General features: G+C 42.5%; 1 protein-coding gene and 1 pseudogene across 5 annotated transcripts; one reads left to right on the top strand and one right to left on the bottom strand.

Annotated features, from left to right (window-relative positions):
- Positions 1-22,613, top strand: Trim21 (tripartite motif-containing 21). 5 transcript variants are annotated; one of them, XM_006229884.3, is made up of 7 exons: positions 1-133; positions 8,640-9,071; positions 9,445-9,567; positions 10,418-10,648; positions 12,261-12,283; positions 19,096-19,196; positions 19,481-22,613. In XM_006229884.3, exons 2-7 carry the CDS (start codon positions 8,652-8,654, stop codon positions 20,023-20,025), a joined length of 1,443 nt encoding a protein of 480 aa, XP_006229946.1. In that variant the 5' UTR covers positions 1-133; positions 8,640-8,651; the 3' UTR covers positions 20,026-22,613. The 5 variants fall into 5 exon arrangements, with proteins under 5 accessions (XP_006229946.1, XP_038934047.1, XP_038934048.1 ...); NM_001082572.2 differs by having other exon boundaries at positions 71-133; positions 9,445-9,540; XM_039078119.1 differs by lacking the exon at positions 9,445-9,567.
- On the bottom strand, positions 23,014-23,956 carry Or52b3-ps1 (olfactory receptor family 52 subfamily B member 3, pseudogene 1; annotated as a pseudogene).

Below are 25,719 nucleotides of genomic sequence, written 5' to 3'. Positions count from 1 at the left end.
CCCTGTTCCTCCCCTTGCTCCTCCCTCTTCCTTCTAAGCTTACCTCTGAGAGGAAACTGAAAGTGAAATTAGACTGCGGGCTTGCAAAAGTGAAGCTGAAAACAGCCTAGCCAAGTCTGAGGACCCTGGTAAGGTGAGTGAGGATGGGACCCCTGGCCAGACTAGATGGGCTCCCCCCACCCCACCCCAATGCCACAGATTCAAGGAGCCGCTTCCCACTAGCGCCCTACACACGGAATTTCCTAGCCCACCTGCTGCTTCTCTTCAGCGGAGTTCTCTAGTCCCAACCCTGCCAGGCTGCCCGTGCTTCCCTGTGAAAGCTGGTCTCTGAAATTGACTTTCCTAGTGCCATGAGCAGGAGAAGCAGGGCGGTGACCTAGTCCGGGAGGGAGAGGGGAGGGGGGAACTCGGGGAAACCCCAGCCCCTTGAAGACCCTCGATTGAGGAGAGTGCTAGCCACTTAGAAATTTCAGTGGGTTTAAGATACTCAGCACCCTAAAGGAAGTTGAGAGAAGTACTAGGCTTGGAGGAGCTTAGAGAAGAGCCCAGGGAGTGCTCCCCACAAATGTCAATAGATGAGCATACATACATATTCTGTACATAGACATTTAGATAGAGGAACGTATGGGCATGCCTACATTGATGCATTTGTGCTCAAGTGTAGCTTACAATGGAACATATCAGGGTAAATAAAGACATCAATTTGTGTGTGTGTGTGTGTGTGTGTGTGTGTGTGTGTGTGTGTCTGACACACACACACACACACACAAGCCTAATAACTGGGAAATATACTCTTAGATGATGTACTCAGGATAATGAATGCACATCTTGAAGTTTTTTTATTGGATTTTTTTTTATTTTTATTTCAAATGTTATCTCTTTCCTGTTTTCTCTTCCATAAACCCCCTATTCCACCTCCCCTCCCCCTTCTTCTATGATGGTGTTCCCCCGCCCACCCCTTACCACCCGCCTGCCCAGACATTTCCTACACTGTGATGTCAATTCTTGGCAGGACCAAGGGCTTCCCCTCCCATTGGTGCCCCAAAAGGCCATCCTCTGCTACTTATGCAGCTAGAGCAATGGGTCTGTCCATGTGTACTCTTTGGGTGGTGGTTTAGTCCCTGGGAGCTCTGGTTGGTTGATATTGTTCTTCCTATGGGGTTGCAAGCCCCTTCAGCTCCTTCCATCCTTTCTCTAACTCCTCCAAAGGGGACCCCACTCTCAGTTCAATGGTTGGCTGTGAGCATCTGCCTCTGTATTTGTCATGCTCTGGCAGAGCCTCTCAGGAGACAGCTATTTCAGGTTCCTGTCAGCATGCACTTCTTGGCATCAGCAATATTGTCTAGGGTTGGTAGCTGTATGTATATATGGTCTGGATGCCCAGGTGGGGCAGTCTCTGGATGGCCTTTCCTTCAGTCTCTGCTCCAAACTTTGTCTATATATTTCCTCCTATTAATATTTGTGTTCCTTCTTCTAAGAAGGACTGAAGCATCTGCACTTTGGTCGTCCTTCTTGAGCTTAATGTGATCTGTGGATTGTATCTTAGGTAACCCAAGGTTTGGGCTAATATCCACTTATCAATGACTGCATACCATGTATGTTTTTACTGATTGACTTACCTCATTCAGGATGATATTTTCTAGTCCAATCTATTTGCCTATGAATTTCATGAAGTCATTGTTTTTGATAGCTGAGTAGTATTCCATTGTGTAGATGTACCACATTTTCTGTATCCATTCCTCTGTTGAAGGGCATCTGGGTTCTTTCCAGCTTCAGGCTGTTATAAATAAGGCCGCTATGAACATAATGAAGCATGTGTCCTTGTTATATGTTGAAAAATCTTTTGGGTGTATACCCAGGAGTGGTATAGCTGGGTCCTCAGGTAGTACTATGACAGTTTTCTGAGGAACCTCCAGACTGATTTCCAAAATGGTTGTAATAGCTTGAAATCTCACCAACAATGGAAGAGTGTTCCTCTTTCTCCACATCCTCGCCAGCATCTATTGTCACCTGAGTTTTTGATCTTAGCCATTCTGACTGGTGTGAGATGTAATCTCAGGGTTGTTTTGATTTGCATTTCCCTGATGACTAAGGATGTTGAACATTTCTTTAGGTGCTTCTCAGCCATTTGGTATTCCTCAGTTGAGAATTCTTTGTTTAGCTCTGAACCCCATTTTTGATAGGGTTATGTGGTTCGCTAGAGTCTCACTACTTGAGTTCTTTGTATATATTGAATATTAGCCCTCTATCAGATGTAGGATTGGTAAAGATCTTTCCCAATCTGTTGGTTGCCATTTTGTCCTAATGACAGTGTCCTTTGCCTTACAGAAGCTTTGCAGTTTTATGAGGTCGCATTTGTTGATTCTTGATCTTAGAGCATAAGCCATTGGTGTTTTGTTCAGGAAATTTTTTCCAGTGCCCATGTGTTCGAGACTCTTCCCCACTTTTTCTTCTCTTAGTTTGCGTGCATCTTATTTTATGTGGAGGTTCCTGGTTCACTTGGACTTGAGCTTTGTACAGGGCAATAAGAGTGGATCAATTTGTGTTCTTCTACATGAGGACCTCCAGTTGAACCAGCATCATTTGCTGAAAATGCTATCTTTTTTCCATTGGATGGTTTTGGTTCCTTTGTCAAAAATCAAGTGCCCATAGGTGTGTGGGTTCATTTCTGGGTCTTCAATTCTATTCCACTGGTCTATCTGTCTGTCTCTGTACCAATACCATATACTTTTTATCACCATTGCTCTGTAATACTGCTTGAGGTCAGGGATGGTGATTCCCCCTGAAGTCCTTTTATTGTTGAGGATAGTTTTTGCTATCCTGGGTCTTTTGTTATTCCAAATGAATTTGCAAATTGTTCTGTCTAACTCTATGAAGAATTGAGTTGGAATTTTGATGGGGATTGTACTGAATCTGCAGATTGCTATTGGCAAGATGACCATTTTTACAATATTAATCTTGCCAATCCATGAGCGTGGGAGATCTTTCCATCTTCTGAGATCTTCGTCAATTTCTTTTTCAGAGACTTGAGGTTCTTGTCATACAGATCTTTCCCTCTCTTGGTTAGAGTCACAGGGAGGTACTTTGTATTATTTGTGACTATTGTGAAGGGTGTCATTTCCCTAATTTCTTTCTTAACTTGTTTATCCTTTGAGTAAAGGGAAGCTACTGATTTGTTTGAGTTCATTTTATATCCAGCCACTTTGCTGAAGTAGTTTATCAGGTTAGGAGTTCTCTGGTGAAAATTTTGGGGTCACTTAAGGATACTATCATATCATCTGCAAATAGTGACTTTTTTGACATCTTCCTTTTGATTTGTATCCCTTTGACCTGCTTTTGTTGTCTAATTTCTCTGGATAGGACTTTGAGTACTATGTTGAACAGATAGAGAGAAAGTGGGCAGCCTTGTCTAGTCCCTGATTTTTAGTGGGATTGCTTCAAGTTTTCCTCCATTTACTTTGATGTTGGCTACTGCTTTGCTGTTTAGTGCTTTTACTGTGTTTAGGTATGGGCCTTGATTTCCTGATCTTTCCAGAACTTTTATCATGAAGGGGTGTTGAATTTTGTCAAATGTTTTCTCAGCATCTAATGAAATGACTATGTGGTTCTTATCTTTAAATGTGTTTATATAATGGATTACATTGATGGATTTTCATATATTAAACCATCCCTGCATCCCTGGGATGAAGCCTACTTGATCATGATGGATGATCATTTTGATGTGTTCTTGTATTCAGTTTGCTAGAATTTTATTGAATATTTTTGTGCCAATATTCTTAAGGGAAATTGGTGTGAAGTTCTCTTTCTTTTGGGGGTCTTTGTGTGGTTTAGGTATAAGCATAATTGTGACTTCATAGAAGGAATTGGGTAGTGCTCCTTCTGTTTCAATTTTGTGGAATAGTTTGGATAGTATTGGTATGAGGTCTTCTATGAAGGTCTGATAGAATTCTGCACTAAACCCATATGTCCTGGGCTTTTTGTTTGTTTGTTTGTTTGTTTTGGTTGGGAGACTTTTAATGACTGCTTCTATTCCTTTAGGAGTTATGGGACTGTTTAGATGGTTTATCTGACTGTGATTTAACTTCGGTACCTGGTATTTGTCTAGAAAATTTTCCATTTCCTCCAGATTTTCCAGTTTTGTTGAGTATAGGCTTTTGTAGTAGAATCTGTTAATTTTTTTTAATTTCCTCAGTTTCTGTTGTTATGTCTCCCTTTTCATTTATGATTTGTTAATTTGCATACTGCCCCTGTGCCTCCTGGTTAGTCTGGCTAAGGGTTTATCTATCTTGTTGATTTTCTCAAAGAACCAGCTCCTGGTTTGTTGATTCTTTGTATAGTTCTTTTTATTTCTACTTGGTTTCAGCCCTGCCATCTACTCCTCTCGGGTGTATTTCCCTCTTTGTATTTTAGAGCTTTTAGTTGTACTGTCAAACTCCTAATGTATGCTCTCTCCACTTTCTATTCAGAGACACTCAGAGCTATGAGTTTCCTCTTAGCACTGCTTTCATTGTGTCCCATAAGTTTGGGTATGTTCTGCCTTCATTTTCATTAAATTCTAAAAAGTCTTTAATTTATTTCTTTATTTCTTCCTTAACCAAGTTATCATTGAGTAGAAAATTGTTCAGCTTCCATGTGTATGTGGACTTTTTGTCGTTTTTGTTTTTATTGAAGTCCAGTCTTAGTCCATGGTGATCCGATAGGATGCACAGAATTATTTCAATCTTCTTGTATCTGTTGAGGCCTGTTTTGTGACCAATTATATGGAAGATTTTGGAGAAGGTACCATGAGGTGCTGAGAAGGTATATACTTTTGTTTTAGCATGAAATGTTCTATAAATATCTGTTAAATCCATTTGGTCAATAACTTCTGTTAGTTTCTCTGTGTTTCTATTTAGTTTCTGTTTCCATTATCTGTCCCTTGATGAGAGTGGGGTGTTGAATTGTCCCACTCTATTATTGTGTGAGATACAATATATGATTTGAGCTTTAGTAAGGTTTCTCTTACATATGTAGGTGCCCTTGCATTTGGGGCATAGATATTTAGGATTGAGAGTTCATCTTGGTGGATTTTTCCTTTGATGAATATGAAGTGTCCTTCCTTATCTTTTTTGATAACTTTTGGTTGAAAGTCAATTTTATTTGATATTAGAATGGCTACTCCAGCTTCTTTCTTTGGACCATTTGCTTGGAAAATTGTTTCCTAACCTTTTACTCTGAGGTAGTGTCTTTCTGTCACGGAGGTGTGTTTCCTGTATGCAGCAAAATGCTGGGTTCTCTTTACGTATGCAGTCTGTTAGTCTATGTCTTTTTATTGGGGAATTGAGTCCATTGATGTTAAGAGATAGTAAGGAATAGTGATTGTTGTTTCCTGGGTGATGGTGGTGGTGGTGGTGGTGGTGGTGGTGGTGGTGGTGGTGGTGGTGGTGGTTGTTAGAGGTGGAATTATTTTTGTGTGGCTCTCTTCTTTTAGGTTTGTTGCAAGAAGATTACTTTCTTGCTTTTTCTAGGGTGTAGTTTCCCTCCTTATGTTGGGAGTTTTCCATCTCTTAACCTTAATAGGACTGGATTTGTGGAAAGATACTGTGAAAATTTTGTTTTGTCATGGAATATCTTGGTTTCTCTATCTATATCAATTGAGAGTTTTGCTGGATATAGTAGCCTGGGCTGGCATTTGTGTTCTCTTAGGGTCTGTATGATATCTGCCCAGTATCTCCTGGCTTTCATAGTCTCTGCTGAGAAGTCCAGTATAATTCTGGTAAGTCTGCCTTTATATGTTACTTGACTTTCCCCTTACTGCTTTTAATTTTCTTTCTTTGTTTTGTGCATTTGGTGTTTTAACTATTATGTGATGGAGGAATTTCTTTTCTTGTCCAATCTATTTGGAGTTCTGTAGGCTTCTTATATGTTTGTGGGCATCTCTTTCTCTAGGTTGGGGAAATTTTCTTCTGTAATTTTGTTGAAAATATTTACTGGCCCTTTAAGTTGGGAATCTTCACTCTCTTCTACACCTATTATCCTTAGGTTTGGTCTTCTCATTGTGTCCTGCATTTCCTGGATGTTTTGGTTAGGGGCTTTTTGTGTTTTGCATTTTCTTTCTTTTTTTTTTATTAACTTGAGTATTTCTTATTTACATTTCGAGTGTTATTCCCTTTCCCGGTTTCCAGGTCAACATCCCCCTAACCCCTCCCCTTCCCCTTCTTTATGGTTGTTCCCCTCCCCATCCTCCCCCCATTGCCGCCCTCCCCCCAAAAATCACGTTCACTGGGACCAAGGGCTTCCCCTTACACTGGTGATCTTACTAGGATATTCAATGCTACTTATGAGGTGAGAGTCCAGGGTCAGTCCATGTATAGTCTTTAGGTGGTGGCTTAGTCCCTGGAAGCTCTGGTTGTTTGGCATTGTTGTTCATATGGGGTCTCGAGCCCCTTCAAGCTCTTTCAGTCCTTTCTCTGATTCCTTCAACAGGGGTCCTGTTCTCAGTTCAGTGGTTTGCTGCTGGCATTCGCCTCTGTATTTGTTGTATTCTGGCTGTGTCTCTCAGGAGAGATCTACATCCGGCTCCTGTCGGTCTGCACTTCTTTGCTTCATCCATCTTGTCTAATTGGGTGGCTATATATGTATGGGCCACATGTGGGGCAGGCTCTGAATGGGTGTTCCTTCTGTGTCTGTTTTAATCTTTGCCTCTCTAATCCCTGCCAAGGGTATTCTTGTTCCCCTTTTAAAGAAGGAGTGAAGCATTCACATTTTGATCATCCGTCTTGAGTTTCATTTGTTCTAAGCATCTAGGGTAATTCAAGCATTTGGGCTAATAGCCACTTATCAATGAGTACATACCATGTGTGTTTTTCTGTGATTGGGTTACCTCACTCAGGATATTTTCCAGTTCCGACCATTTGCCTACGAATTTCATAAAGTCATTGTTTTTGATAGCTGAGTAATATTCCATTGTGTAGATGTACCACATTTTCTGTATCCATTCCTCTGTTGAAGGGCATCTGGGTTCTTTCCAGCTTCTGGCTATTATAAATAAGGCTGCGATGAACATAGTGGAGCACGTGTCTTTTTTATATGTTGGGGCATCTTTTGGGTACATGCCCAAAAGAGGTATAGCTGGATCCTCAGGCAGTTCAATGTCCAATTTTCTGAGGAACCTCCAGACTGATTTCCAGAATGGTTGTACCAGTCGTTTTGCATTTTCTTTAATGGTTGTGTCAATGTTTGTTTCTTCTTCCCCTGAGATTCTCTTCTGTCTCTTGTATTTGTTGGTAATGCTTGAGTCTGTGACTCCTGATCTCTTTTCTAGGTTTTCTATCTCCAGGGTTGTCTCCTTTTGTGATTTATTGTTTCTATTTCCATTTTTAAATCCTGTATGGTTTTGTTCAATTCCTTCACCTATTCCTGTAATTCTTTAAGGGATTTGTGTGTGTGTGTGTTTTCTCTTTAAGGGCTTCTACCTGTTTACCTATATTGTCCTGTATTTCTTTAAGGTAGTTATTTATGTCCTTCTTAAAGTCCTATAACATCATCACAAGTTGTGATTTTAAATCCAAATCTTGCTTTTCTGGTGTGTTGCGGTACCCAGGACTTGCTGTGGTGGTAGAACTGGGTTCTGATGATGCCAAGTGGCCTTGGTTTCTGTTGCTTCGGTTCTTGCCCTTGTCTCCTGCCATCTGCTTATCTCTGCTGTTAGCTGGTCTTGCTGTCTCTGGCAGTCGCTTGACCCTCCTATAAACCTTTATGTCAGCACTCCTAGAGTCCAGCTTTCTCCCAGCAGAATCTGGGTACAGAAAGCTGTGTCACTGTGTCAGCTCTGGCACAGGCAGAAACCAGAAGGATCCTTTCCCAGACTGCTCCTTGTTCCCTGTGTCCATAGGGCTCCAGGAGGATTCCTCTTGGGCCAGAAATGTGAGCAGAAGTATTGGTCTCCCCTGTGCTCTCAGGATTGTCTGCACATCCGAGAACCCAGCTCTCTCCCCACAGGATCTGGGTACAGAGAGCTGTGGGACCAAGTCAGCTCTGAGAGTAGGCGGAAACAGGAAGATCTTGAAGTATTCTTACATGAACCTGAGTTGGTCACTAATGACACACCTAAGCTATAGAGTATCATCTATTGCACAATCGCCATATATGCAGGCCATCATATTGGACAAAACTTCACATGTAATGAGTAGCTGTGTAAACCTTCATTCCTGACGCCTGACCGCTGTAGTTACTGTCAAGATTAATGATGACTGGCATGAGCATGTCGCACCCGGTTGGAATACAGAGGGTCTGTGGTAAATAAGGTAAATGGTCATTACTACCATGAGTAATGTCTCTGCACAGTGGAGGCATGAGCTGAGAGAATAGATGTGGGAACCATCTGGACTGAGGATTAAAGCAGGGAAGGCGTGGTGATGTTGTTAGCAGTGTTATCCCACCAGTTTTCTCTGTTTCCCCTTCTGCCTGGATGGCTCAGTGGGTGAGGCTGGAGGAGAGACTCCTGTTGCTCAGGTTGATGCTCTTGCCTTTCGCTATACCCTCCCATGTCATTACATAATGCCTTTGCATTATTTTGAAGAGTTTGGGGTTCGCCTTGCTTTTGCTTTTGTCATGCAAACTCTCATTTTATTTCTCCCTCCCCTACCTCACCCCTCAAGATTCCACGGCAGATGTCACACTCTACAACCTCAAAAATGTCCCTGGAAAAGATGTGGGAGGAGGTCACCTGTTCTATCTGCCTGGAGCCCATGGTGGAGCCTATGAGTATCGAATGTGGCCACTGCTTTTGCAAGGAATGCATTTCTGAGGTTGGGGGAAATGGGGGCGGTTCATGTCCCGTGTGCCGGCAACACTTTCTGCTCAGAAACCTCAGGCCCAATCGGCATATAGCAAACATGGTGGAAAACCTTAAACAAGAGGCCCAGAATACCAAAAAGGGCACCCAGGAAGTGCACTGCATGAAGCATGGAGAGATACTTCACCTGTTCTGTGAGGAAGATGGGCAGGCCCTTTGCTGGGTGTGTGCCCAGTCTGGGAAACACCGGGACCACACCAAGGTCCCCATTGAAGAGGCTGCTAAGATATACCAGGTGAGGCCTTAGCACAGAGACACATTAAAGAAATGGCCCATGGAGGGTGCTTTGTCCCCCAGAATGGTGGCTGAGAGTCACCCTGACATCTGAGAAGTTAAGGAATGGAAGGGTACTTTCTTCCTTCATTGAGAGGAACCTGTGTATGGAATGCAACTTTATTTCTCAGTAGCAGAGGCTATGCCATGGGAGGTGCAACATGTATCAAGCTTTCTTGTGGCTTCCTGGTGAATTAGAAATGCAATGGCCCAGATCCCCTTACCCCATTGGCCTAGCTCTGTTTTTGTAAGACATACTAGGTTTCTTCCAAAGTCTTTCCAGCTTCGTCCTCCACATCTTTAGCTGGGGACTAACCTGCTATCTTTTTCTACAGGAGAAGATTCACAAGGCTTTAGAAAAACTGAGAAAAGGGAAAGAGTTGGCCGAGAAGTTGGAAATGGATCTTGCAATGCAAAGAACAGACTGGAAGGCAAGAACTGTAGACTGCATCTCTCAGGTCTTGACATTAAGCAAGTCTTAACCATGACTGTGCCTACCCAAGGGATGGTAGAGTTATTATACAGGTCACTCTCCATGAAGCATCTGCACTCTTTGTCTCCAGATAGAGAGGAAATGAAAGGAAGGAAGGAAGATGGGAGAGGGAAAGAAGGATGGAAGAGAGGGAGGGAGGGAGGGAGGGAGGGAGGGAGGGAGGGAAGGAGGAAGGAAGGGAGGGAGGAAGGGAGGGAAGAAGCTTAAAATTAGATGAGATTTCCACCAGTCTGGCACAAAGATCAAGAATTACTGGAGGAAGTGTAAGGTCACATCATTCCTTCTCAGGGGACAACAGAGTCAACAGTGGGTTCTTGGATCTGAGGTAGGAAGTCCACCTGACCTGGTGGCTGCTTGTTGGTGACCAGAGTATTAGTCCGAAGCCTGATAGAGAACTAAAACCTGTCCCACTGAGAATTTGCTGGTAGGAAATGAAATACATCTGAAATTGGCAAGGAATGTGAGGGGCTTACAGCCAATCACAGACCCCAAATGAGTAGCAAAGACTCGACTCTCCAAGATGGCAAAGAATGTTTTCCTGGGGCCGCTGTTTTCCACCCAGGGCCTAGAAAGATAGCAACACTGGGTATGGGGACAGATTTACACTCTATTACTTGCTGAGATAGAAATACAAAGGGACTCACATGGGCATTAGTGGCTTTTGGAAGAAAGGTTGAGTATCTAGTGACGGAAGCATGTGTGGGTGAGGGTGGCGGTTTGAGTGTGGGTGGGTGTTGAGGGGACAGAAACACCTTCACCACCAAAGCCTAGGAAATTTTGATTGTGAAACTCTTGTCTTTCCCTTGCCACCACAGAGGAACATTGACACCCAGAAGTCGAGGATTCACGAAGAGTTCGCACATCAGAATAGCTTGCTGGCTCAGGAGGAACAGAGGCAGCTGCAGAGGCTGGAGAAGGATGAAAGGGAGCACCTGAGACTCCTTGGGGAGAAGGAGGCTGAGCTGGCTGAGAAGAACCAGGCCCTGCAGGAACTGATCTCAGAGCTGGAGAGGAGGAGCCGAGGTTCAGAACTGGAGCTATTGAAGGTGCGATCCCTACGCAGGCGCAAGGAATAACTAGGAAAAGGCCAGCACTGTCTGGAACCGCTCTTAAAAAGGAAGTGCTGCCTTAATTTTTAGGATATTTTTAAATAAGCTGAAATGTGAACACTCAAGTGGCTTCCATTACAGAATAGCAGGGTACAAACACAAGAGAAAGTATTCCATATAGCAACCAGTAGATAGCTATTCCTAGGAGATGCCCACCACAGCAGGTGTCAGGAGTGGGAATCATGTCACCAGGATGCATAGTATCACATATCTTAAGTGATATTTTTAAAAAGAAATAAATGAGAAAATTCATTCGAGTTCTTAGACAAATAGCCATAGAATGTTTATAAAAGTTCAGTATATAAAACCGAAGTATGCCGTTTCTCTCCAAAGTGATAGCTCATGGGAATAAACTGTTTTTCTTTTCTATACTGTTTCTCCATTTATGAAGCCACAGAGGGAGTAGGATCCACAAGGATGCCCTTAACCCAAGCATAGCTGTTGCATAACTACCTATATGATTTTTAACATATAGGATTCTGCAAAAAGTCTCGCTCTTTTCCCAAAGTAAATTTAAAATATTTTTCCCAAAGCATAGGAACTAAAAGATCATGTATTGGTACTACTATTCTCTCTTCTGATTTTTCCCATACGGATAGTAAGTGCAGGTTCCTCAAGAGCACACCAGTGACTTACCAGGGCTCAGGGTAGTGCTGCTGGGATCCCATTCCACAGAAGAGAAAACATTAATGGACATAGTGGGAGATTCACAGTAACTTACATCAGCTTGTCTAAGTAGTAAGAGGCAGAAATTAAGACAACAGATTACTTTTTAAAGTCATTCATACTCTAAAACCATCTTTCATCCATCCTTGGTATGGATGTTAGCCTGGTGTTGGAACATTATAGACCAGATGATCTCTAGGTATCTTTTCTCATACCTCTGTCACTGTCCCTCAGTCAGATGTGTACAGACATTTCTTTCTACTTTGTACAGAAAAGCTGGTCATATAGGTTTGACTTGGCAGGCTTTCTCCTCCTGTCATAGAACTGAGCTCCCTGGTGTCTTTTTCCTGATCCTAGGAGACTGCCAGTTCAAACACTATGGCTGCCACTCCCTGGGAATGAATATTCTCACTTGAGCTCACTGTAAATAGTAGAGAGGATTAGCCATAGCACAGGACAAAGCTTTTAACCAACTAGCCCTTCCTCCACAAACAACTCAAGCCCAGAAATAGCAAGGAGCCTCTCTGGACATCTACCTCAGCCATTTTCTGCTTGAAACTGGGCTTCAGTCAGGTCGTGTTGTTTATTTTCCTCTTCTACTGTCTCCTTGGACAGCCCCATCCTCCAGGAGCCTACATCAGTCTCTAGATCCCTGGTCATATCCTAGCTAAAGGCCATAGGCATGTTGGCTTCCTAGATACTCTGTTAGCCATCACATGTCATTTCTCCTTGTCAGAGTCATCCTTAGGGCCTTAGCCCAAGGCGATGGTGCAGAACAGAGCCCAAAGGATACACGGTCAATGATGTCACATGACCCCAGGAGTGGCATCTCAGTAGTCAATCAGAAACTCCAGAATTGACTGTCTGTCTCTTCTCTCCTCAGGAGGTGAGGATCGTCCTGGAAAGGTAAGGAGAGGTTTCCACAGAACAGGAAGCAAGTGTGCATAGAAATGGCTATTGAGTTAGGCGTACATGCACTGGGGTTTGCCTCATGCATCCCTATTCTCAAAACCTGGTCCTCTCTGAAACGTTCTCTACCCTCAAATGTCTAATGGACATCCCACTTGATGAATTGCCCAATGTAGTTAATGAATGTCATCTTCATACATTAAAAGTATGAAAGTAACGGGTAATCTGACTCTGCTGCGACTCTCATATGGGAAGATTCATAAGTAATGAGTGAAACCTACAGCATGGCCAAGATTGCTCCAACTTCTTCTCAGAAGTGACCTATTAAACAGACCGGGTAAACAGTTCTCTGCACCCAAATCCCGTGGGAGGGAGAGCTAAACCTTCAGAGAGGCAGACAAGCCTGGGAAACCAGAAGAGACTGCTCTCTGTACATACATCTCGGACGCCAGAGGAAAACACCAAAGGCCATCTGGAACCCTGGTGCACTGAAGCTCCCAGAAGGGGCGGCACAGGTATTCCTGGTTGCTGCCACCGCAGAGAGCCCGTGGGCAGCACCCCACGAGCGAACTTGAGCCTCGGGACCACAGGTAAGACCAAATTTTCTGCTGCAAGAAAGCTGCCTGGTGAACTCAAGACACAGGCCCACAGGAACAGCTGAAGACCTGTAGAGAGGAAAAACTACACGCCCGAAAGCAGAACACTCTGTCCCCATAACTGACTGAAAGAGAGGAAAACAGGTCTACAGCACTCCTGACACACAGGCTTATAGGACAGTCTAGCCACTTTCAGAAATAGCAGAACAAAGTAACACTAGAGATAATCTGATGGCGAGAGGCAAGCGCAGGAACCCAAGCAACAGAAACCAAGACTACTTGGCATCATCGGAGCCCAATTCTCCCACCAAAACAAACATGGAATATCCAAACACACCAGAAAAGAAAGATCTAGTTTCAAAATCATATTTGATCATGATGCTGGAGGACTTCAAGAAAGACGTGAAGAACTCCCTTAGGGAAACACAGGAAAACATTAATAAACAAGTAGAAGCCTACAGAGAGGAATCGCAAAAATCCCTGAAAGAATTCCAGGAAAACACAAACAGTTGAAGGAATTAAAAATGGAAATAGAAGCAATCAAGAAAGAACACATGGAAACAACCCTGGATATAGAAAACCAAAAGAAGAGACAAGGAGCTGTAGATACAAGCTTCACCAACAGAATACAAGACATGGAAGAAAGAATCTCAGGAGCAGAAGATTCCATAGAAATCATTGACTCAACTGTCAAAGATAATGTAAAGCGGAAAAAGCTACTGGTCCAAAACATACAGGAAATCCAGGACTCAATGAGAAGATCAAATCTAAGGATAATAGGTATAGAAGAGAGTGAAGACTCCCAGCTCAAAGGACCAGTAAATATCTTCAACAAAATTATAGAAGAAAACTTCCCTAACCTAAAAAAAGAGATACCCATAGGCATACAAGAAGCCTACAGAACTCCAAATAGATTGGACCAGAAAAGAAACACCTCCCGTCACATAATAGTCAAAACACCAAACGCACAAAATAAAAAAAGAATATTAAAAGCAGTAAGGGAAAAAGGTCAAGTAACATATAAAGGCAGACCTATCAGAATCACACCAGACTTCTCGCCAGAAACTATGAAGGCCAGAAGATCCTGGACTGATGTCATACAGACCCTAAGAGAACACAAATGCCAGCCCAGGTTACTGTATCCTGCAAAACTCAATTAACATAGATGGAGAAACCAAGATATTCCATGACAAAACCAAATTTACACAATATCTTTCTACAAATCCAGCACTACAAAGGATAATAAATGGTAAAGCCCAACATAAGGAGGCAAGCTATACCCTAGAAGAAGCAAGAAACTAATCGTCTTGGCAACAAAACAAACAGAATGAAAGCACACAAACATAACATCACATCCAAATATGAATATAACGGGAAGCAATAATCACTATTCCTTAATATCTCTCAACATCAATGGCCTCAACTCCCCAATAAAAAGACATAGATTAACAAACTGGATACGCAACAAGGACCCTGCATTCTGCTGCCTACAGGAAACACACCTCAGAGACAAAGACAGACATTACCTCAGAGTGAAAGGCTGGAAAACAATTTTCCAAGCAAATGGTCAGAAGAAGCAATGGAGTAGCCATTCTAATATCAAATAAAATCAATTTTCAATTAAAAGTCATCAAAAAAGACAAGGAAGGACACTTCATATTCATCAAAGGAAAAATCCACCAAGATGAACTCTCAAACCTAAATATCTATGCCCCAACTACAAGGGCACCTACATACGTAAAAGAAACCTTACTAAAGCTCAAAACACACATTGCACCTCACACAATAATAGTGGGAGATTTCAACACCCCACTCTCATCAATGGACAGATCATGGAAACAGAAATTGAACAGAGATGTAGACAGACTAAGAGAAGTCATGAGCCAAATGGACTTAACGGATATTTATAGAACATTCTATCCTAAAGCAAAAGGATATACCTTCTTCTCAGCTCCTCATGGTACTTTCTCCAAAATTGACCATATAATTGGTCAAAAAACGGGCCTCAACAGGTACAGAAAGATAGAAATAATCCCATGCGTGCTATCAGACCACCACGGCCTAAAACTGGTCTTCAATAACAATAAGGGAAGGATGCCCACATATACGTGGAAATTGAACAATGCTCTACTCAATGATAACCTGGTCAAGGAAGAAATAAAGAAAGAAATTAAAAACTTTTTAGAATTTAATGAAAATGAAGGTACAACATACCCAAACTTATGGGACACAATGAAAGCTGTGCTAAGAGGAAAACTCATAGCGCTGAGTGCCTGCAGAAAGAAACAGGAAAGAGCATATGTCAGCAGCTTGACAGCACACCTAAAAGCTCTAGAACAAGAAGAAGCAAATACACCCAGGAGGAGTAGAAGGCAGGAAATAATCAAACTCAGAGCTGAAATCAACCAAGTAGAAACAAAAAGGACCATAGAAAGAATCAACAGAACCAAAAGTTGGTTCTTTGAGAAAATCAACAAGATAGATAAACCCTTAGCCAGACTAACGAGAGGACACAGAGAGTGCGTCCAAATTAACAAAATCAGAAATGAAAAGGGAGACATAACAACAGATTCAGAGGAAATTCAAAAAATCATCAGATCTTACTATAAAAACCTATATTCAACAAAACTTGAAAATCTTCAGGAAATGAACAATTTCCTAGACAGATACCAGGTACCGAAGTTAAATCAGGAACAGATAAACCAGTTAAACAACCCCATAACTCCTAAGGAAATAGAAGCAGTCATTAAAGGTCTCCCAACCAAAAAGAGCCCAGGTCCAGACGGGTTTAGTGCAGAATTCTACCAAACCTTAGAGAAGACCTCATACCAATATTATCCAAACTATTCCACAAAATTGAAACAGATGGATCACTACCGAATACCTTCTACGAAGCCACAATTACTCTTATACCTAAACCACACAAAGACACAACAAAGAAAGAGAACTTCAGACCAATTTCCCTTATGAATATCGACGCAAAAATACTCAACAAAATTCTGGCAAACCGAATCCAAGAGCACATCAAAACAATCATCCACCATGACCAAGTAGGCTTCATCCCAGGCATGCAGGGATGGTTTAATATACGGAAAACCATCAACGTGATCCATTATATAAACAAACTGAAAGAACAAAACCACATGATCATTTCATTAGATGCTGAGAAAGCATTTGACAAAATTCAACACCCCTTCATGATAAAAGTCCTGGAAAGAATAGGAATTCAAGGCCCATACCTGAACATAGTAAAAGCCATATACAGCAAACCAGTTGCTAACATAAAACTAAATGGAGAGAAACTCGAAGCAATCCCACTAAAATCAGGGACTAGACAAGGCTGCTCACTCTCTCCCTACTTATTCAATATAGTTCTTGAAGTTCTAGCCAGAGCAACCAGACAACAAAAGGAGGTCAAGGGGATACAGATCGGAAAAGAAGAAGTCAAAATATCGCTGTTTGCAGATGATATGATAGTATATTTAAGTGATCCCAAAAGTTCCACCAGAGAACTACTAAAGCTGATAAACAACTTCAGCAAAGTGGCTGGGTATAAAATTAACTCAAATAAATCAGTAGCCTTCCTCTACACAAAAGAGAAACAAGCCGAGAAAGAAATTAGGGAAACGACACCCTTCATAATAGACCCAAATAATATAAAGTACCTCGGTGTGACTTTAACCAAGCAAGTAAAAGATCTGTACAATAAGAACTTCAAGACACTGAGGAAAGAAATTGAAGAAGACCTCAGAAGATGGAAAGATCTCCCATGCTCATGGATTGGCAGGATTAATATAGTAAAAATGGCCATTTTACCAAAAGCAATCTACAGATTCAATGCAATCCCCATCAAAATACCAATCCAATTCTTCAAAGAGTTAGACAGAACAATTTGCAAATTCATCTGGAATAACAAAAAACCCAGGATAGCTAAAGCTATCCTCAACAATAAAAGGACTTCAGGGGGAATCACTATCCCTGAACTCAAGCAGTATTACAGAGCAATAGCGATAAAAACTGCATGGTATTGGTACAGAGACAGACAGATAGACCAATGGAATAGAATTGAAGACCCAGAAATGAACCCACACACCTATGGTCACTTGATTTTTGACAAAGGAGCCAAAACCATCCAATGGAAAAAAGATAGCATTTTCAGCAAATGGTGCTGGTTCAACTGGAGGGCAACATGTAGAAGAATGCAGATCGATCCATGCTTATCACCCTGTACAAAGCTTAAGTCCAAGTGGATCAAGGACCTCCACATCAAACCAGACACACTCAAACTAATAGAAGAAAAACTAGGGAAGCATCTGGAACACATGGGCACTGGAAAAAATTTCCTAAACAAAACACCAATGGCTTACGCTCTAAGATCAAGAATCGACAAATGGGATCTCATAAAACTGCAAAGCTTCTGTAAGGCAAAGGACACTGTGGTTAGGACAAAACGGCAACCAACAGATTGGGAAAAGATCTTTACCAATCCTACAACAGATAGAGGCCTTATATCCAAAATATACAAAGAACTCAAGAAGTTAGACCGCAGGGAAACAAATAACCCTATTAAAAAATGGGGTTCAGAGCTAAACAAAGAATTCACAGCTGAGGAATGCCGAATGGCTGAGAAACACCTAAAGAAATGTTCAACATCTTTAGTCATAAGGGAAATGCAAATCAAAACAACCCTGAGATTTCACCTCACACCAGTGAGAATGGCTAAGATCAAAAACTCAGGGGACAACAGATGCTGGCGAGGATGTGGAGGAAGAGGAACACTCCTCCATTGTTGGTGGGATTGCAAACTGGTACAACCATTCTGGAAATCAGTCTGGAGAATCCTCAGAAAATTGGACATTGAACTGCCTGAGGATCCAGCTATACCTCTCTTGGGCATATACCCAAAAGATGCCCCAACATATAAAAAAGACACGTGCTCCACTATGTTCATTGCAGCCTTATTTATAATAGCCAGAAGCTGGAAAGAACCCAGATGCCCTTCAACAGAGGAATGGATACAGAAAATATGGTACATCTACACAATGGAATATTACTCAGCTATCAAAAACAACGACTTTATGAAATTCGTAGGCAAATGGTTGGAACTGGAAAACATCATCCTGAGTGAGCTAACCCAATCACAGAAAGACATACATGGTATGCACTCATTGATAAGTGGCTATTAGCCCAAATGCTTGAATTACCCTAGATGCCTAGAACAAATGAAACTCAAGACGGATGATCAAAATGTGAATGCTTCACTCCTTCTTTAAAAGGGGAACAAGAATACCCTTGGCAGGGAAGAGAGAGGCAAAGATTAAAACAGAGACTGAAGGAACACCCATTCAGAGTCTGCCCCACATGTGGCCCATACATATATAGCCACCCAATTAGACAAGATGGATGAAGCAAAGAAGTGCAGACCGACAGGAGCCGGATGTAGATCGCTCCTGAGAGACACAGCCAAAATACAGCAAACACAGAGGCGAATGCCAGCAGCAAACCACTGAACTGAGAATAGGACCCCCGTTGAAGGAATCCGAAAAAGAACTGGAAGAGCTTGAAGGGGCTCGAGACCCCATATGTACAACAATGCCAAGCAACCAGAGCTTCCAGGGACTAAGCCCCTACCCAAAGACTATACATGGACTGACCCTGGACTCTGACCTCATAGGTAGCAATGAATATCCTAGTAAGAGCACCAGTGGAAGGGGAAGCCCTGGGTCCTGCTAAGACTGAACCCCCAGTGAACTAGACTATGGAGGGAGGGCGGCAATGGGGGGAGGGTTGGGAGGGGAACACCCATAAGGAAGGGGAGGGGGGGGTTAGGGGGATGTTGACCCGGAAACCGGGAAAGGGAATAACACTCGAAATGTATATAAGAAATACTCAAGTTAATAAAAAAAAAAAGAAATACTCAAGTTAATAAAAAAAAAAAAGAAGTGACCTATTAAATGGTTCCCTATAAAATTAAATAGAATCTGCATGGCCATGACCTCAGGCTCTGAAAAGAGTTGGAGATTTATTTGCGACTCCTACAACTTGGAACTCCTAGATAGAAACTATTTTTTTTCCTTTCACATGAACATTGAATGCATGAGTATTTGTACATTTGTATTGAATTTAATTATCAGAGTCATGCGTGAAGAAGATCATTAGAGCCCGAGGTAGAAGATAAGAGTAGGAGGTAAGATTCTCAAACTCTTTCCCTAGGAGTGTATCCTGGAAACTGGACACGGTAGATGTTGATTCCCCAGACCTGACAAGCACATGCCATGTGCCAGGGCGGAAGAAGATGCTGAGGACCTGTTGGGGTGAGGTGACTTGTAGGAATTGTGGGCTGGACAGTGGGGAGTGGGGAGTGGACAGTCTTGGGGAGCCCAGGGTAGTAATGTGTGGAAGAAGTGGCAAGTGGTGCAGGTGGAGGAGAGAACATAGGTGAGATTGAAGAGGAAGGGCCAGAGTTACTGTGGGCCATTTCCTCACATGAGGAGGATCAGGGTCACCTCTCATCTTTGAGTTTACATGGATCCCCTCACTACAGGCAGAGAGTGCTGGTCCCACCCATCCAGTCTTACCTGTGACCTTCTCCCTGCAGTTCATATTACTCTGGATCGTGACACTGCCAACTCGTGCCTCATCATCTCAAAGGATCGGAGACAAGTGAGGATGGGAGACACCTATCAGAATGTGTCTGAAAATGCTGAGAGATTTAATAATTACCCCATGGTGCTAGGTGCCCAGAGATTCTCCTCTGGGAAGATGTACTGGGAGGTAGATGTGACCCAAAAGCAGGCCTGGGATTTGGGGGTTTGCAGAGATTCTGTACAGAGGAAAGGGCATTTTTCACTCAGTCCTGAAAATGGCTTCTGGACCATTTGGCTTTGGCAAAAAGACAACTATGAGGCTGGTACCAGTCCTCAGACCACCCTCCATATTCAGGTACCTCCGTGCCAAATTGGGATCTTTGTAGACTATGAAGCTGGCATTGTCTCCTTCTACAACATAACTGACCACGGCTCCCTCATCTACACCTTCTCAGAGTGTGCTTTTATCGGACCTCTGCGACCCTTCTTTAGTGTCGGTTTCAATGATGATGGGGGGAATTCAGCCCCTCTAAAGCTCTGTCCACTAAAGATATGATGGTCAGTAACAGTGCCTGCTGACAGCACCTCCCAGGCACTTACCTCCTCCTTGTCCTGATCTAGATCCAATGACTGACTACTGAGGACCATTTCTGGATACCCCTACCCACTTCCTGTTGGTGTTCTTCAGTCATGCACTTTGTCATTTTGACCAGTCTAGTTGGAACTTCCATAAAGCCTCATCTCTTTAGAGTCAGGGTCCCAGAATGAAGGCATCAGCTGGACATAATTAGAAGTCCATGTCAACTGACCTTCAACATCAATGTACCAGACATAGATTCCTCAGTGATTCCTCAATGAAACAGACTCCTCACATTGCACCCAAACTCATCTAGCTCAGACAAAATCCCATCTCTGCCTCCTTTGTATGACTTTCTTTGTTTTCTCTTTCCTTGGTTGTTACCTCTAGCCAGATACCCATCTATTCCCATACCTTCTGTGGCTTGCAGAAGGACTTCCTAAAAATTGTGCCTTGGTCTATCCTATTCAGTTCTTGGTAAAGCTCAAAATATTAGTCTTTAACATTGTACATCTTTTGGTTTGCTTGTTTGTTTGTTATTAGGGGAGGTTTGGGGTTTATTGTTGTTTGTTTGTCTGTTTTCCCTCCCTGGAATGCTCTATGCACCTCATCTGTAGACTCAGGTCAAGAATATCTTCCAGGGTAACAAACAAAAACCAGGATAAAGTAGTGAAAGTGGTTCAGACAAGAGCTGAATGTAACACTGAAAGTATACTCAATATCCCCAGTGAGAGCCAAAGTCTAGGTGCCATGCTGGTCTGATTAGTGAGTCCCTTCTGTTGATTCTCACGGGGTGGAACAGCTGTGCTTGGACACTGCCTACTGTCAGTTTGACAATACTCTGTTCCCTGCTTCCATTGCCTTGAAGAAAGTGAAATTAGTAGCTGAACTCGTACACAGATATTTTTGAGAACTTTGAAAATACTGTCAGAAGAGTTAGGAGAAAGTATGGACAAATGTACAATAAAGAAAATGCAAGATGGTTTCTATGAGGACATCATCATTGAGCTAAAGATACGTTAGCAATGCCAATTAATGGCTCAGTAGGCTAAATGAGGTTCAAGTGTATCTAGTTCATGAAAAAAAACATTTAAAAAAACCTTAAGCACTAATATTTACATTGACCTTTCATTCTTGTGTTCTGTCTTAGAGTTGACACTATAAGTAATAGTTTGTATCTTTTGATTTTCATACTGGTGGAAGGCAGCTATTAAAATGATACAACTTTCATTTCCTCAAAATCTGAACACCATACTGTACCAGATTTCCTCACTACCTGGAGATGTATGTTACACAGATACTAAATCCCTTGTTCTCCACTGAAAGGAATTATGAGGTTTCATACCATCTCAACTTTTCACCCCCATAGTCAATAACAAGTGGTCTGGGTATGAGAGTCTTGTTTGTCACATAAAAGCTACCTTAAAAAAGATCTCCAAGTACTGGTTCCAATTCTGATTAATATTGTCTTTGAAGGTCAAATAAAGCCTATTAATTTTCCTGGGCTTCTTTCATTCTACCTCCACCTTTCAAATGAACAGACACAGAGTATTAAAGAAATGTTATCTGTACTGGCCCAGGCCAGACAGAATCACAGCAAGGAGAATGATGGGCACCAAGTCCCTCCCTTAGCTAAGGAGCGTTGGGCAGTCGCTAGAAGGACCATCAGTTTTCTTCATACTGGTGGAAGGAAACTATTATAATGTTACAACTTTCAGTTCCTCAAAATCTGAACACCATGCTGTACCAGATTACCTTACTACCTGGAGATGTATGTTACATAGATGCTAAATCAGTGTGGGCCCTAGTGGGCCCACTGAAAGCCCACTAGTGTATAAAGGCAGCATAAACAGTGCTTGGTGGGTGATTTATAAAAAGGAAGAAAAGAAAGAGGAGTAATGATACAAAGTAGGGTAGAGCATGAACTTGGGACATGTGAGGAGGGCGGTAAATATGATCAAAATACATTGAAATTCTTAAATAATTTTAAAATGAGATTAGAAAGGAAGCAGTGTCAAAATTTCAAAGACACTAAGGGAAAAATTTTTTCAATATACCTGTAGTTTATTTTGCATTATATGTAACAAATTTCCTGTTTATAGGTCAGTCATGCTGTGGGTAATGATCAACATACAATCAGAGCACAATCAAGAAGTATGAATATTATGGCAAGCCTCTATATTTGATTCAAATTAAACTGATGTTTTGACAATAAACATTTATTAAGCTGTAATGTTCACAATGATTTAATTCAGCTCTTAGTCAGATCTACAAAGACTTAAAATATCACAACCAATGACTAATCAGAAGGTATCTATCACTTTGCAACAATAAACCTAATTTTTTTCTGAATAAGATATTTATAGTTTGCTTCCCCTAAGATGCATGGACGCGCCCTCATCCCACTCTGTTCTCACAAAATTGCTTTCTTTTGCATCAAACTGTATTATGTAAAATTTCTAATGCAAATGTATTTTTGGTTAAATGTATGTGCACCATTACATTAATTCAAATTCATTGTGGACATTTTCATTGTGATGTACTAATAAAATTCATTGTGAATGAAACTTTCTTGTTTTTTAGTTACTTTGGTGTGGGAATCTCTCCTTTAAAGTTGTCCGAAGAATATCCTAAGTAGAGTTTTTTTAAAAAAAAAAATAAGTAATTTGCCCAAGGTCTAACATCACTATCGTCATTGTCATTGTCGTCGTCGTTGTTGTTGTCGTCATCGTCATCATTGTCATTGTTGCCACCACTATCATCAATAAAGTCAAGATTCAATCCTCACCCAAAAGTTCGTGCTTCCTAAACACTATACTTCTCTGGTCACGTAGCAAAATGACTTTGAGAGTCAAGACAAATCACTTTGTACCCTATCCATGGAAGTCTTGATTCATTCTTGAGTCTTTGCAAAGTAGGTACACACTGTAAAGCTCTGTGTTGCGTATGCCGCCTAGTTAATCAAACTCAGCATAGTTTCCACTGTGAAGACAAACTACTTAGTACACGCTCACGAATCTGCCTGGTTTTGATCCCATAGATGATGGGATTCAGCATGGGAGGGGCCAACATGCAGACATTGGCCAGTAGGATGTGGGTATGGAGAGGAACGTGGTGCCCAAACCTCTGGGTAATTATGGTAAAAATGCCAGGCAGGTAAAACATGGAAATAACACCAAGGTGGGATCCACATGTGCCCAGGGCCTTTTGCCGGGCTCCTCCGGAAGGGAGGCGGAAGACTGTGTGAAGAATGAGACCGTAGGAGACCAATATGAGCAGAGCATCGAGCACTACAGTAGACAGGAGGACAGACAAGCTGTACCAAACATTGACGCGAATATCAGCACAGGCAAACCTGGCAACGGCCATGTGTTCACAGTAGGTGTGCGGCAACACATTGCTGTGGCAGAAAGGCAGAAAGGAGCACATCTGGGAGGATCACACAGAAACTTCTCAAGACCACAGCCAAGCGGATCCTAACAATTACCATATGACTGAGCACTGTGCTGTAGTGCAGTGGGTCACAGATGGCCACGTAGCAGTCAAATGCCATGGCCAGCAAAATCCCCGATTCAGCAATGAAGGTAGCATGGATGAAGAAGATTTGAGTGACACAGCCATCAAGGGAAATCGCTCCAGCATGAAACCAAAATATGGCCAGAGCCTTGGGCACAGTGGTAGTAGACAGGATGAGGTCAGCTGCAGCCAGCATGCAGAGGAAGAGGTACATGGGCTCGTGGAGACTGTGTTCAGTGAGGATTACAAGGATAAGAATGCTGTTTCCACAGAGTGCCACCAGGTAGGAAATGAAGAAGGGGAGAGAGATCCACAAGTGCTGCTCTTCCAGGCCAGGGATGCCCAACAAAATGAATGCAGAATGGCTGGTTCCTGTGTGGGTAAAAGTTGCCATACCCAGGCCAGGTCATGTGTATATCAGAGTATGGGATATGGCAGTCACTTCTCTCTTCCCAAAAAGCTGGAAGGGGTTGAGGAGGAGAATGGGACATTTTTCACTGGATAGAACAGCAAAAAGCACTCTGAGCAGTAATTGTGGCAACCCCATAGTACATCTCTCGGTGAAGAGATGAGGACAAATCCTCACCATTCTATCTACTATATAAACAACAGTAAGTTGCTGTCCTGCCCTAGGTTTCTCTAATCATTTGAAACTGAGTGAAAGATGGGGTGGATTATCTTTAAGACAGACCAGTCTAGAAGGCCACAGCTCTGAGCTGTGCAATTGGAATATTACTTCTCAAAAGAAAAGTCCCAACGGAGCTGCCTATCAGTTCAATGGGCACACTGGGCACCAGCTTTGCTCAAGGTATGGGTATCTGAGGAACAGACAAAAACCAAGTACAGTATCTATTTACATAAAATAAGCAAATGTATAAGAAAAAGCCCAACCTGAAAAACTTTGGGATGAGTTCTGAAAATGCTTTCTAGAAGGGCTTCATGACCTTAATCTTTAAGAATAAGTAAGGGCTTGCCAAAGTAAAGAAGTGTGATGATGGAGGAACATGGGCCACATCAAAGACGTGTCAAAGGACTCGGGGGTTAGAGGAAGTAAGAGGCAAATCACTGAAGGGCTTGCATACAGCCCCAAGGTTTTAGAAGGTATACAGAAGGAGGAGGAGGAGGAGGAGGAAGAGGAGGAGGAGGAGGAAGAAGAAGAGGAGGGGGAGGAGGAGGGAGGAGGAGGAGGAGAAGGGAGGAGGAGGAGAAGAAGAAGAAGATGAAGATGAAGACAAAGACGAAGACAAAGAAGAGGAGGAGGAGGAGGAGGAAGAGGGGGGTTGGGGATTTAGCTCAACGGTAGAGCACTTGCCTAGCAAGCGCGAGTCCCTGGGTTCGGTCCCCAGCTCCGGAAAGAAGGAGGAGGAGGAGGAGGAGGAGGAGGAGGAGGAGGAGGAGGAGGAGGAAGAAGAAGAAGAAGAAGAAGAAGAAGAAGAAGAAGAAGAAGAAGAAGAAGAAGAAGAAGAAGAAGAAGAAGAAGAAGAGGAAGAGGAAGAGGAAGAGGAAGAGGAAGAGGAAGAGGAAGAGGAAGAGGAAGAGGAAGAAGAAGCCGCCACTGAAGACTCAGACTCATTACTGGGGGGGGGGGGTGTTGCAGGGAGAGGAAATCTGAAAGAGCTTTTGAAAATGGAGCTCAGAGTCCAGAGAAGACATTAAGGGAGCAAGGCTTGTACGCATCACACACTATTGCCTGAGGCTTCCCCCTTTGACTTTGGGCATCTATAAAAGCTGGGTAGCTGCATTTGGTGCAAATACAAGAGTTATCAGACTGGTTTCCTAGACACGGCCATCCTATTTATACATCTTTATTTCTACCATTGCCAGCCTCTCTTCTTGCAAATTCAGCCCCCTCTCCTTTTTAGACACTGCTGTTAGAAATCAAAGCCAGGGTGTTGTGCACACTAGGCAAGCACTCTATTACTAAGCTACAGTCTAGCAACATCTGATTTGTCCTTATTTCTTGAGAGTTACATGTGATGGTGGTGGTGGTGGTGGTGGTGGTGGTGGTGGTGGTGGTGGTGGTGGTGGTACATACATGGTAAGCAGGTACTTTACCATTGGGCTAAATGCCCAGTTTCTCAATATTTCAACAGATACTGAAGTTGCTGCAGAGGAATTTTTATCATTTTGTAGTCACTCAGTACTGCCTATCTAAGC

Source organism: Rattus norvegicus, chromosome 1 (assembly GCF_036323735.1).
Source record: "Rattus norvegicus strain BN/NHsdMcwi chromosome 1, GRCr8, whole genome shotgun sequence".
NCBI classification, from domain to species: domain Eukaryota; kingdom Metazoa; phylum Chordata; class Mammalia; order Rodentia; family Muridae; genus Rattus; species Rattus norvegicus.
This window is presented reverse-complemented; position numbering and strand designations above follow the sequence as displayed.